Source organism: Leuciscus leuciscus (genome assembly GCF_965113295.1).
Source record: "Leuciscus leuciscus genome assembly, chromosome: 10".
Lineage (NCBI taxonomy): Eukaryota > Metazoa > Chordata > Actinopteri > Cypriniformes > Leuciscidae > Leuciscus > Leuciscus leuciscus.
Window position 1 is genome coordinate 34,171,278 of NC_138734.1, and position 14,510 is coordinate 34,185,787.

The following is a 14,510-nucleotide window of genomic DNA, read 5'->3' on the forward strand; positions in this document are numbered from 1 at the left end:
GTCTGTTTCTCAGCACCCTGCGGAGACCAGGACCACTGGCCCTATACAGAGAGGCTTGTGTGGGGGGGTAAGCTCTCACTCTTGGACTCCATCATTGCATTGTCCCGTCTGTCTCTTTCTCATAAAGTGTTGCAAAGACGCTCCACTGACAAACTGACTTTAATCAGGGCAAAACTGGTTTCATACTTCTCCACTCCTTGTTTTGTGTCAATTTGTCCATTTTGATGTCATTGATTTGATGTTTTCTACTTTAAAGGGCTGATTAGAGATTAACTCTTTCATTTAGGCTGGGTATATTGTGATTAAACAAGCAAGAATAGGAACAAATTGTAGGACACTGGCTAAATAATCAGTTTATGAAGAAGGTTTATATTTTTTGTAATACTACATGTTTGGTTATTTGATGTTTTCGGTAAGGATGGCCAATTCAGATAAATTTTGGCCAATATCAATAAGGTGATAGTTTTTTAAATAATTATTATAAATGGCTGATATTAATATTCTATACTATTTTGTCTACTTAAAAATAAAGCACTAAAACAAAAAATCAATCAATTTTAAATGATACAAGTGAATTTAGGCATCACAACATTGTAATCAACAGTCTATCTATCCATCCATCACCCATCCATCCATCATCTATCTATCTGTCTGTCTGTCTGTCTCTTTGCACACTTTATGCTTAGTGCTCTGCACATTTATTCCTATACTAACTGAAAAGTTTATCAAATATTCCGTACCTAAATCACTAAATTAATGGCCATGCTCCAAGGGAAGTCCTCTTTGGTCTTTTTCATCCTGTTCAGTTTAAAAATCTGGTACGGCTAATAAAATGTAATTTAGCCTCCTTTCAAGTTTCACCACAGTAAACTTTCCATGCCACTTCTTCCAAGTATATGGCAAACAAGCCTCCATGGTCCATTGAGAAAGAGAGGGTGAGCGAGAGAAACATGAGGTTTGAAAATAGAACATGTAAAAATACACGGCAAGGGAAACAGACTTGGTTTTGTTGATTCGAAGAGTAGTGAGTTTGTGAATGTTTTATTGGGCTTTAGGCGTTCACACGGACGGCCTCCGGACAGCCTGGCGGCAGAGAGCGCGAGTCTTTGCTGCTGTCAAATGCTGAGACAATCTCACACTTTAAAAAAAAAAACCCAGCGAGGGCCAGCGTTTGTCAGAACTGCACCTCGTACTCCTGAGATGTGTCTTAAAGTCGAGATTAAAAAATAAATTATTCAGTAATACCCACTCCCACATTCAGCCCCGTATCTTCACAGGCCTCCACTTGTTGTTAATCTACAGTCATGACTGTATAAAAAGCAGGAGAAAAATGGCTGTCATCGAAGTGAAACATTCAAAAGAGAGAAAAGTGGGTGGACTCGAAGTCTTGCACTGTTTATTTGATAGCCCACCTTTGCCTACTTCAGTCTGTGGCATTTGATATTCTGGTGTTGCTCATTCTTTTTGTGACTAAGGGTGCCTACGCGCTAGAGTTTTCGCTGCGTCAGATAACACTCCGAATCCATTGAATTCAACGGGGATGATTTGCGTTGAATTTCAAACTTCTCCTCTTTCAAAACTGCATCCTACTCATGTAACGCTTTCTCTAGTGTGTAAGCGCCCTCAGGTTGAGCGAGTCTATTCCAATGACTCAGACATGCGCCGTAGTGACCAACGCTTCTCTCTCTCTCTTCATATTTCTTTATGTCTCCCCATCCCTTGTTTGGGTTCTGCTGAGTTGTGCTTCATCCTCAATGTGGGAGCGTTCGTGCCTTTTCATCCGGTACAGCACTGCGCTCTGAGTCACTCCCGCTGCCCCTGAATCTGTGTCACTGTGCTAGTTCGTGCCTACGTTTCGCTGCTGGAGTCAAACGGTCTTAAGGCTTCAGTAAGCAGCCAGATGAGGTATTTGCTTAATTAAATGTTAATTTAAAATAGGTCTGTGTGCAGTGACCACCCGTAGATCATTGAACACAGTGAGTGCGGCGGTTGTACTTGCACTGACAGCTTCACCCTTGTGTGGCTTTTGTTATTTGAAAGGATAGTTCTCCTGAAAATGAAGATTGTCATCATTTACTCACCCTCATGTTGTTCCAAACCTGTATGACTTTCTTTTGGAACACAAAAGAAGATATTTTGAAAAATATCTCTGGTGTATTTTTGTCCTATAATGAAAGTCAGTGTGACCCAGTGTTGTTTTGGACCCCATTTAACTCTTTAACATTCCTTCAAATATCTGCATTGGTGTTGTGATTCACACAGGTTCAAACTTCAACCCGAATGTGAATGAATCATTAATAATTTTTACTAGGCATGCACAATATACAGTACCATTCAAAAGTTACTCGCGTCCAAGGATGCATTTATTTGATAAAAAATACAGCACAAACAGTAATAATGTGAAATATTACTACTAAAATAAGTGTTTTCAATTTGAATATATTTTTAATTGTAATTTATTTCTGTGATGACAAAGCTGAATTTTCAGCATTATTACTCCAGTCTTCGTGTGTCACATGATTCTTCTGAAATCATTCTAATATACTAATTTGGTACTCAAGAAACAGTATTATATTATTATAATATTATAATATATATTATTTTAATTATAAATAAGAAATATAATTATATAATATAAATCAGTATTTTTTTCTTCTTTGATGAATAGTTCAAAAGAACAGCATTTATTTGAAACAGAAACAATCCTTGCTGAATAAAAGTATTGATCTCTTTAAATGTATTTATTTATCCATATCGGTTGATATTGGATATTTAATTGATTTAAAAAAAAACATTTAATTTTAATCTTTTTAAAAAAAAAGCACTTTATAAACACTGTTAAATGTAATCCTTAGCAAATCATAATTTTCCAAATTGCTGTATTCCCTAAAGTCACTTGTAGCATCTAAAACGATTGGCTTTAGTTTAGATTAGTTGTTATTTTTAATTTATTTATACAAAATAGTGTAGAATTTAACTATTACCAACAATAACAATTATCAGTATAATATCGGTATAATCCAGATTTGTTATACTGTTGCATTTAAAAAATGTTTACTTTGAGGAACTAGAGGTTTTAAGTTTTTAGGATTTTTGAAAGATACTAGCCGCTCTGTGTGGGTGTATTTCTGCACTATTAGTTGACCCCTATCTTCCGTAAACCTCTGCCTCAGCAACATACCATGTTGTTCCATCTTTCAGGCAGAGTTTTGCTAGCTGAGAATGCGAGGGGGGGGGGCATAGGTGTTGTATTACTAGTTGGGCTCTGACATATGAGCTGGTGCTTTTGAAGTGAGGGCTATTGAAGGGAAGTGTAGCACCAGACCAGTGGTCAGATGACTTCCAGCATGTGGGGGATTAAACAGCAGTTGAGGTGGCAGGTGTGAGCGCTGCGGAGCACAAACCAGGATCTTGGTCGTGCTCCCCTGTGCCCCCTTACTGCGGGGCTGACTCAGGACCCCCATCGCAGAGGTCTAATGCAAAGCGCTCTTTGAATTCGGGCCAAGAAAGAGGAATTAACTCTAAATGTCAGCGTTTTGTTGTTTTCCGCAGGAAGGTGCAGGAAATGCACGGCCTATAAGTGCATGTTGAAAGATGTTTGGCTGGTGGCGTTTAAACCTTGGACGAATTCCAAACTTGCGTTGCAAGAAGGTGACGCTACTCGAAGGGTCTTAATGAAAGTTAGTTAATGAATCCTTTCACAAAGGGCCTGTTAGTGAAGAGTACATGCTATTGTCACTTTTAAGAAGTAATTTTTTCTTATATATTCAAAAGTTTGGAATAAAAAAGATCTATGAAAGAAATGAATGCTTTTATTCAGCAAGGGTGCATTTAAAACCCATGTTCTTCCAAATAGTCACATGAGACCGTATGTGACATGCACCCTTCTCACTTCAGTTGCTTTGCATAGTGTTGCTCACTTTCAAGTGAAATTGGCTTCTTATCTTGTGTGTGACCAAGCTTTAAAACCAGGAAGAGTTTTGTCACCCAACAATGCTTCACCAGATAACAGTGCAAGTGCGGGAAAACCGCTAAAATAGTGTTGTTTTCCGAGAACGATTACTCAAAGTGGTTTCAGTAACCTTTGATAATCTCTTGAAGATATTAATTGGTCCCACAAGGGTGGTCATTTTCTGTAGGTCACTTTAACAGCTGCAATTAAGACGTACTGTAGTGTGGGGCTTTTGGTTTCAAATAAATTGCTGTGTACTTTTCTCATTTGGAAATAAGATCTGATGGATGGACAAGTGAAGCCAGTAGGTTACAGACTAGATCTCAAGAAAGGCAATAGATAAGTCTTGTTTTTCCCTTGTCTATCCAAGAGGTACAGGGATTCCTGTGGAAGGCCTGCAAAAGGTTATCAAATGTTAACAGCAAGAGTTGGATTTCAGACCAGTATGTTTGCAGCGTGGTGTGAAAACCACAGTGAATGAATGACTCTCCTGGGTTACTGTTTGCTCCTAGTGAAAGATAAGCACTGTAGGCACTTGTGTTTTGCAGTTGAATAGTGCTGATATTTGGCATTTTTTAATTATCGGCATCAAGTTTGTCTGTTTGGTCGGTGTATCGTAAGGGGGGCTTTTATTTTGACAGCGGGGGGACTTTTTATCTTTTGAATATCTAATAAACATTTCATTTCACAAACCTTGCAGACTTTGTTGAATCCAGCTCTGAGATCTTCTGAAGTGTGCATTTGTAGACTTCATGAACTAGTAAATTCTGTACATTGCAGTCGGTTTGTCCGAATCGGATGCGGACAGGTGTTCACACAATCTCTAAACCCTTGAAAAAAATCAATATCGGTCGACCACTACAGTTGAATTTTGCGTGCTGGTAAGACAACAATCGCAGGTGACATAAATAAGAGCTGAGCTCATGACCTCTCAGGGAGGATTGGCCAGATAATATGGACTGATTCCTGATGATTATAGCTGAACGCAGAGCTGAGCACAATCCTCTTAGGGAAAATGATTTGAGGACCTTAACACTGCTGCTCACTTGTGAGGTTGTGTGGGAAGGATGTGAAAGCTTTCCTTTGTATTAAGTTTCTTTCTCTTAAAAAAATGGAATAAGCTTTTGTGACCATTTCAAACACACATTTATAATATATCCCAGAGAAGCACTTTACACAATATTAGTTTTGGGCAACGTACATGCGGTACGCGGGTCATAATGACTGTAATTGTCATTTAATCTGGACCCCAGAGGTTATGATTTGAACAGAATGAATGAATGAATGAGAAATTTATATAGCTCTTTCATATGTACTACTGTACTGTACACCCAAAGCGCTTTACAATCATATCAGGGGATCTCTCCTCAACCATCACCAGTGGAATAAGACATATGTCCTCTCCGATGTACCTTGCGGCCAATGAGTGGGTTTCACTTGTGTTTTTGACTACACAGATTCTCAACTCAAGTTGTTATGGTTTGTTTGAGTGGTAGAGACTGACTGATATAAAAAAAAAAATCTCAACTTTAATAATTATCGTTTAACTTGTAATTGTCAATAACTTATTTGTTTTATTTGTGCATTGTTTTTAAATAATGAGAACATTAAATGTTATTTGTAACTAATAATCACCATCTTTTTTCCATTATAGTACTCTGTTTTGTTCATTGATTTGATAAACAAAATTGTGAAATACAGTTTAAAATATATTTTTTAAAGAGAAATGTATTCCTTTGGCAAAGCTGAATTTTCAGCATTATTACTCCAGTCTTCGGTGTCACTCTAGGAATCCTTCTAAAATGCTTATTTGTTGCTCAAGAAACATAACTTATTAGAAAACACTTGTGCTGCGTAATATTTTTGTGGAAACCATAGTAAAAAATATTTAGGATTCTAAATATAAAGGTCTAGAAAGGTAGAATAGAAAGGTCTGCATTCGTTTGAGCTAGATTTTTTTTTAACATTATATAATTGTTTTACTATCACTTTTGTTCATTTAAATGCACCCTTGCTGAAAAAAACCAACAAAAAAAACCCAACACTTTTGGTATATCTGTATAGTTTATATTATAATAGTCTAATATTTCTGTAGTTTTTCCATGTGATCCCCTGTAGTGTGTTTTTTTCTTAAATCAATGAGAATTTTTGTTTATTGATTAATTGATTTAGCTGTAAATGACAGATGAAACCAGAAAAGTATTAATAAGTCAATCATGGTCTGTGTGTATGAAAACAAAAGTCTTAAAAAGAAAAAGGAAATGTATGAGAATGATGGTACTTCATTAATAATAAAATGTATATCAGTAAGCACTTTTATACCCCCAATTTGATGTATATTAAGTGAAAATAGGTAATTATGAAGAGAAATTTAGAACATGAATCGACTGGAGAACAAGAAGTTGATATTTCTGTAGGATAATCTTTGAAAACATGTAGTCCTCCTTTTAGAAGGAAACTGTCCTTTGGTGCAGACCGGTTTCACTGGATCCTTTACCTGTAAAATCTGACTTTTTGAAAGCAACACCAACATGACAAGGGTGGAGAAGGGTTCAGATGCTTCTCTGACTGGCTGTGTTTATGGAACAGCCGGATCTTTGGAAAGGGAATAGGAACTGGGTGAGCTCTTTGGCCTTGCATAATCCTTGATGATTCAATGTGGAGGTCAACTAGTGGGCATGTTTGTGTCAGTTGGCTTCACGCTTCTTGTGTGGCAGTTTTAGGAGACATGAGACTTTTCAGCACGTTACATGTTTTTTTTTAAATCAGTTTCTGAGGCAAACATTTATTTTTTTTTTTTGTGTGTATGTTTTCCAATTCAAATATCCTTTTAGCTGTTAAATAACCTTTGAGCCATTTTGACATGCTGTCAGGTGTTTTGTGTCACTGCATAAAAACTTCTACTTTCGTGTAACTGACAGACACCATGTCTTTGTCTCTTTGTGTCTTTCCAGACCGCCTGAATTTATTAATGGATCCAACCGGAACTGAGGACTAAAGTTTCTCTTTATCAACAAACAAATTAGTCTTTGTGTGAGTCACTCCGGCTCTCCTCCCTCTCCCGGGATTGTTTAGAAAAAAAAGAAAAAAAATGCCGCAATGAAACAAAGGAGACATGCAGCTCCATGACTCCCAAGTGCGGCCCTGGGGCATTTGCGATGATACGGGAAAGCAAATGCTTTTTTTTTTCGTGGAGCAATCATTTCCGTTCTAAATTTAGATGAGCGTAATACACTGTCAGGAGCAAATAAAGATCTTTTTTAAACAACACGCTTGCTATTTTTGGCACACCAAACCTCAAATGGGATGTAGATTCATGAAGCGTGTCATTTTCACAGGAAATTCATGTCAGGAAAAGCGGTTTCCACTCCTGTCAGAATAATGCACAGTAGGCAATCTGAGATTGTTGAAATTTTGACCTTTCTGCATTACTCAAAAGTTCACCATCTTCTGCGTCTCTCAGTGGGCTATTTAGATTGTGGTTGTAAAGAGAGATTGAAAAGGTTGTTTCTGTGTGGGACCATGCGTTCTGGCAGCCATGGCTGTGTTTTTGTTTTGTTTAGTTTTTTACGTGGCAGGGAGAATATTTCCATTTGTCTCATAGAGGCTCTGTGATATTTTCTGTCTCTATCAGAGAAGGTGACCTAAGCCTCTCTAAGAACATAAAAGGTTTAGCTAAAGGAGCTCATATGTCAAGAGTATTCTTCTGCTGATCTATTTCCCCTTCTAGGACACCATACATTTGTTTTGTTATTGTTGGATGTGAATTACTCCTAACTGTAGATTGTAGTAGCTTATGTAAATCTTCTTGACCTTTCATATTGTATCTTTTGTTAGGTTCATGCTACTGTTTAACGTTTTGGCATTTGCTTAATATAAATCTTTAGCTCTTCAAAGTATTACGCATGAAAATGTGGATATTGGTCGGTATATAAGGAAAATTCACCTATTTTAGAAGTTCATGTTGTTGAAGTTACTGTGATTAATTCATGCGTTTCATTTTTGCATTTTCTTTTGACGTCATAATTTTTTATCAAAATCTTCTTGTGAAAACATCAGACTTCTCTCTGGTGACATTTCTTTGGCTTTTCCAATAATTTAGTCCTTTTATACCCCGCCCCTTCACAATCGACTGCAAGCTCACATTCATTTTTGAGTGGAACGCCAACATTTCAAAATCCATTTCAGAACTGATTGGTAGAACCAAGTTCCTACCCAATTTTTTTTATTCCTTTTCACTCAGATGTGTGTCATAATATTGGAAAATAATCTGTCGCTGCTTCCGTTTCATCGCTACTTTCAAAGCAACACTAAGTAACATTTTTTACCTTAAAATAATGTTTCCAAAATCGTATCAGTGGTTTATCATGTCGTAACAGGGTGAAAGGCACTTCTGGATTCGCTTTGCAGCCCTATATCTGCTATAACCACACTATGCAAGTTTGCCAAACGGGTCGCGTTTCTGTAGTTCGAATGAGACATAAGAAAACTACAAATTTGACTTGCTTTATGTCAAGCTTTACAATAGTCATTATTTAGTTTTTCTTCGTTTCTGATGTCGCAATACATCATGGTTTCATGAAATCATGCAACATACTCTACCTTGTCTGTGGACATCATTCATTCAAAGCCGGTGCTAGATAAACAGCGAGCGTGTGTGCGACAGTAGACTGCGGGCGGCAAAATTATTTACGACAGCGGTAATGGACAATTCCGCTTCCAACCTGTAGGGCGACCGAAGAGGAAAAGTTCCTTAGTGTTGCTTTAAATCCAATATATCTGTAGTTTTTCCTTATTTTCCCCTGTAGTATGTTTTTTTTCTTAAAACAATGGGAATTTTTGTTTATACTATTGATTCCTTGATTTAGCTGTAAATTACCATAAAAGTATTAACTAATCAATCATGGCCTGTGTGTGTGAAAACCAAAGTCTGAAAAATAGGGAAATGCATGAGAATGAAGGTAGCCTACTTCATTAAAAAAATCGAATAAAGATTGAATGCTAGGATGCTAAAGATTATTTTATTTTTTTAATAGTTATATTGTTATTGGTTGATGATATCCAATAGCCTGTGCGGTCTACAGATGTTTAGGCTATTTTCGTTTTTCAGTGACTTTAAAGAGAGACAAATAACTTGCAGCAACATTGATATAAAGTGGCAACAAAGTGCTCCAGAACAGGGCTAAAACAGGGCTCCAGACTGCGACCAATCGGTCGCATTTTACGACCATTTTTCCTGCCGCAGCGACCAAATATTTATTTAGGTCGCGCTGGCGCAACCACAACGTTGCCGAGCAGCGAATCCAAACAAAATGAAGGCGAAACGAAAATGCACTACTCATTTATGCTTCACGGACCGTTTATTAGTCCGGACCAATAATAGACAGCGCAGCGCAGCGCCCCGAACTTGCAAGTTGCGCGCCGATCTCGATCACGCGACACTGTTACTATGAAATCCAGACTGTGGAGATCCAGTGAAGAAATCCATTGAATTCGCCACAGAATTAATAATATCATAGCTGCGAGATCCAGTGAGAAACATTCTGATTCGGCGCAGAGTTCTCTGTTATAAACCATAGATATCAGATCAAACAGCACTGACGTAGAGACCAGGAGAAACACTTAGAGAAGGCTTTCAGTCCACAAATCAGCAACATTCACCATGGATTTAATGTAGTAACTGTAATCATAATGAGACAGAAATAGTCAAACGCTTACAAGTAGCTTACTACACATCTTTTTCCTGCACTTCAAAACTATCATATATAAATGTTATTTTTAATGTGATGACCAACAAATCTTTTGTTTATCCTTCAAAGATTGTCCCAAAAAAAAAAAAAAATTAAGATCTAACTCTTAATTACAGAAAACTCTTATTTAAACACTTATTTAAAAATAATAAAATAAATAAATTACCATTGTAAACAGTAGGTTGCTTATTGGCTATTTTCACTCCCTAATATAATTTTTTTCCCTCGTTTTGCTTTTTAATGAAAATTAAGACATTATGAATGATAATAATTAAAGTTAATTTCATCTACACCCTAAATTAAGCTAAGTGCTTTATTGTCAGCCCCAGTGCTACCAGATATTTTTTTGTAGAACTCAGTGGCTCCGGTGCTGCTGCCCTCAAAAGTTAGTCTGGAGCCCTGTGAACTTAAAATAAAACTGCACATTGTAATATCTGTACGTTAAGTCTATTTATTATTAAAGGGATACTTCAGGATTTAGCATTAAGCTTTGTATTAGTAGAAAACCTGTAGTATTTTCGAATTACCGTGCTTTCTACCCTCATATCCCCCTGAGATGAGAGATTTATGTATTTTTTGTCTGGAAAAGGATTTTTTGGCCAGAGGCTAAAGACTACAGCCAGTAGGAGGAGCTGTCCCGCATGTTTTCAGCCCGCCCATAGGAGGTGGGATGTCACTCACAGAATGTACACATAGTATCAGCCGTCTTTCTTTGGAAGCTAAGCTAGCAGGCTCTTGTTCTGTGGAGAAAGCTGAGTAGTAGGAGAAAGCTGAGTAGTACGGTTTACCATCCTCTTTTTCCCGGACATGTCCGGCCGTCGAGATCGTCCAAAATGTCCGGGATTCGGCTTTTGGTTTCTGCAGTCGCCATTCATTGTTTACATGCACACCTTTTGTTTCAATCTAACTGAATTCATTCCAATTGGTGAATCTGAATGTAGTGTTTACATGAACGCTAAACAAGTGATTGGTTGATGTGCGTTTTAACATTGCTAAGAAAATTCCCGCTCCTCCGTGAGAGATATGAGACCGGTGCGTCTCAGTAATCACGCCACCGGCCTCGCGCCGTTCTCCTGCGCCCCTCAGCCTCGTCCTGCTCGCCACAGTAAACATAATGAATGACGACTGTAGAACGCAAAAGCCGAATCCCTGACATTTTGGGTGATCTCGAAATACCGGGCAAACTCATCACGGAGTCTCACTAGTAGCCTAGCCTTGTTGTTTTCAACTGCGCTCTCTTTCCGGTAGGCGTGGCTTTGGAGTGGCCTCCTAGGGCAGCGAAGCAAGTGCATTCTGGGAGTTGTTGTCTTTCATCCACATAAGCCAAAAATACATTTTCTGGCTTTTCTCAGTCTAGAAAGCTCCAAATTCAAAAACAATTTCACATTTCTTCTACATAAATGACCTATTTTAAATACACATTCATCTTTCCAGAGGTGAAGTATCCCTTTAAATAATTTTTCAGTATTACAGTTATTTTGGGGGAAATTTGAATAATTGCATTGCAAGCTGATTTAAGGTGTGCCCCTAAATTTTCTGCTTGCGCTCCTAAAATTTTCAGTCAGGGGCTACAGTGCTCCTAGTAAAAAAAAGTTAGTCTGGAGCCCTGCTACGGTGTCCAAGGGTTATATAGGATAACTTGGCAGATCCCTTCTAAGCCGCTGTAAATTAAGAGCATGCTCTGAGATTATTTTTCCACTGTCCCTTGCTTATCACAAGTGACACTGGATACTTCAGTTCTGACTAAATTCAAGTCATGCTTTTGTAGATGTTTGTCCACCAGAGAGGTGTGCTTTTGTTGGAAAGTTAATATCCTTTATTTATTCCATCACAATATCCTCAAAATAAATCTCCTCAATATTTATGTTTATTATTTCTTTATTCATTTTTATTAATAAAGAAATGCATACATTATCAATGTAATAAATGTTAATAAAGAAGCTTTACAACGTTCAGTTTTGATAATAATAGTCTAACTACTGTTTTTTTTGTTCTCCATTCCAGTCTGTGGTCCTCACATTGATATCCGCAATGACATCAGTGAGTTCAAGAAGCTGGATAACTGCACGGTGGTGGAAGGCTACCTGCAGATCCTTCTCATTGGAGACAAGAATAACAACCTCAACCAGGAACACTTTCGCTCCCTGTCCTTCCCCAAGCTGACCATGGTCACCGACTACCTTCTCTTGTTCCGTGTCTCTGGCCTGGACAGCCTCAGCATGCTGTTCCCCAACCTCAACGTCATCCGAGGACGCAACCTGTTCTATAACTACGCCCTGGTCATCTTCGAAATGACCAGCCTGAAAGATATCGGCCTCCACAACCTGAGGAACATCACCAGAGGGGCCATCAGAATCGAAAAGAACCCAGAGCTGTGTTACTTGGACTCGGTGGACTGGTCGCTCATTATGGATGCAGAGTTTAACAACTACATCAATGGGAACAAGCAGTCCAAAGAATGCGGTGATGTTTGTCCAGGTATCATGGAGGACAGACCGCAGTGCATTAAGACCAGCTTCAATGACAACTACAACTACCGCTGCTGGACCTCCAACCACTGCCAGAAGGGTAAGAACTTGCCAACCAGACCTGATCTTGCGAATGTTTGATTTATTTCAAGTTTTATTTCTGATGGATTCACATCTCCTGGCATTTCATATATCGTTCCTTCACATGGGATTTGAATGAATAGTGAAATGAATTGTGAAACTGAATGAGGCTTGGTTTGCATAAGATAAAGCTGAGTTTAGCTAAATCGATAGAGGGATGCTGTTTACTTTGCTTGGGAACTGGAGGTCTGCCTCTTTGGCAGGATCTTGTCAGGTAAATATTTGGTTAGTGTAATCTATGTTGTGTTGAGAGAGTTATGACTAGACTGTCTACCAATTCATCAACGGCTTTGACAGTAGCTGAAGACAGAGAGCCCTAAAACAAAACAAGGTTTTCTGTGACCTGAGGTGATGTTCTGTAAGGAGCTCTACACAACAAATTGTGCTGGATAATAATTACCTTTATTCATTGGATAATTGTCCAGATGCATTTTGTACTTATTAATTACTAATGATACATTGATATAATTAGCCAATATTTGTATTTTTTTTTTTTTTTTTTTTTAGCAAAGAACTTTGAGTGAAAAATTATTCACTCAATCCACTTGTTTTTGAAGTATCAAGTGAAAATTCTTTGAGAATTGCACATCCTTTCAGTTTATTTTAGATCTATTGTGTGGTTGGTTTGAAGCTCTTCTATGGCTTATTGTGCACTATTGATAAACCGATATATCAGTCAGGGTAATTATTTGGCCATTTTTAAGATTTGAGTTTTTTTTTAATTTAGTTTTTTTTGTCGTTGAAATTTTACTGACACATTGTCAAAAGTGTTTCTGGTTTCAGCATTTGTTTTGTGAATTTTGAGTAAATATTGGGTAAAATATATATATTTATTTCAGAAAATTTGTTTACATCAGACCTTGACTATTGGAAAATGCATATTGGTCAGCCACTATACCAATAACAGTGCTCCTAGACACATTGTTAAAGAATAATGTACTTTTGAAATTATTTATGAGGAAAGAGTGAAATTTGTGTGCATATTATTTGCTATTGACATCAAAAACTATAAAAATTCACATCAGTTGACCTCTAATTTCTAAATGTTTTCGTTTTATATTTATTAAATCGACATCCTTTGATTAATTTCATGTTTTTTTGTAGATGAAATATCTTGTGTGTAGATTCAAAACTGATCTGTTTACTTCAAGGAATTAATGGGCTTGAATTAGGATGATGATTTAGCTAGATACCTCAATATTACTTTGATGCCCCAAACGCAGATTTATTTTTTTGGTTTTTGGTGTGAATAGGATTGATAGAATGTTGTGAGAAAATCACCTGGCTGAAGCCAAAATATCCTCATCTACGATTTCTTATCTTTGTAGTCATGAGGTCAGTAGATATGAATGCCAGTGTGTCCCTTACATCTGACTGGGAATGCCTGGGAAAGTGAACTACCCCTTATGAATGTTTGCTCCCTCTTCCTCTCCCAAGCACACAAGAATGGTGGGAAAAGCATAATGGATGAGAACACTACAGCTCCCTCCACCCCTGGCCTTCAAGAGACCTGCAGACCGTGCAAGTCCCAGGCTCAGAGAGGCCGTCACAGAGCTGCCCTCCCTCCTCTTTCCCTCCGTTTGAAAACAAACAGAGGAAATCAACACTCCTCACAAACGCGCTCCGTTACAGCCTGAATGTTTATTGTTGCTCTTGGGATTCTTTGAATCCGACAATCCTGAGGACGACACGTTTGAGGAAGGTATGGAGGTGACGTGCTTTGACCCTACCAGGAGATTTGATCCACATCAGTGGGCGACTCTGTTTGTGAGTGTCCTTTTTTTCAGCGACTCCCCTCTGCACTGCTGATACAGTCTCTTCCCGGCATTCCCGCCCACATCGTGTCAGCACTTGCTCCCCTGCACACCTGTTCAGTATGGTAATCTTGTGTCTGAAAGCAGTGTTTTCGCCTTTGCAGAGGTGGGGAGGCGTGAGTCACCTGTATCCAAGGCTCAAACACTCAAACAAAGACAACGACTGGTAGTCACAGCAGATAGGACCTACTAATGGTCCGACTGATTGATCTGTGTTCTCCAAAGAACTTACTGGAACAAGCAGTGGGCTGCCACCTGTCCGATTGTGTACGCTTCCCGTCAGTGTTTCCACATGGAGCTTCAAAGGAATCAACAATTTGTCTATGAAAATCACACCCCAGCATTTTCCTACGCTTTATGAGCTGTCGGTAGCTTGCGGTGTTCT

The 14,510-nt window shown here is 38.2% G+C and overlaps 1 protein-coding gene across 1 annotated transcript in view; it reads left to right on the forward strand.

Annotated features, from left to right (window-relative positions):
* The window catches only part of igf1ra (insulin-like growth factor 1a receptor), a 99,246-nt gene that overhangs the window by 3,770 nt on the left and 80,966 nt on the right, over window positions 1–14,510 (forward strand). Inside the window, exon 2 of the mRNA XM_082181885.1 lies at window positions 11,707–12,270. Within this exon, the coding sequence (XP_082038011.1) occupies window positions 11,707–12,270 (564 nt within the window). The remainder of the gene's footprint in view (window positions 1–11,706; window positions 12,271–14,510) is intronic.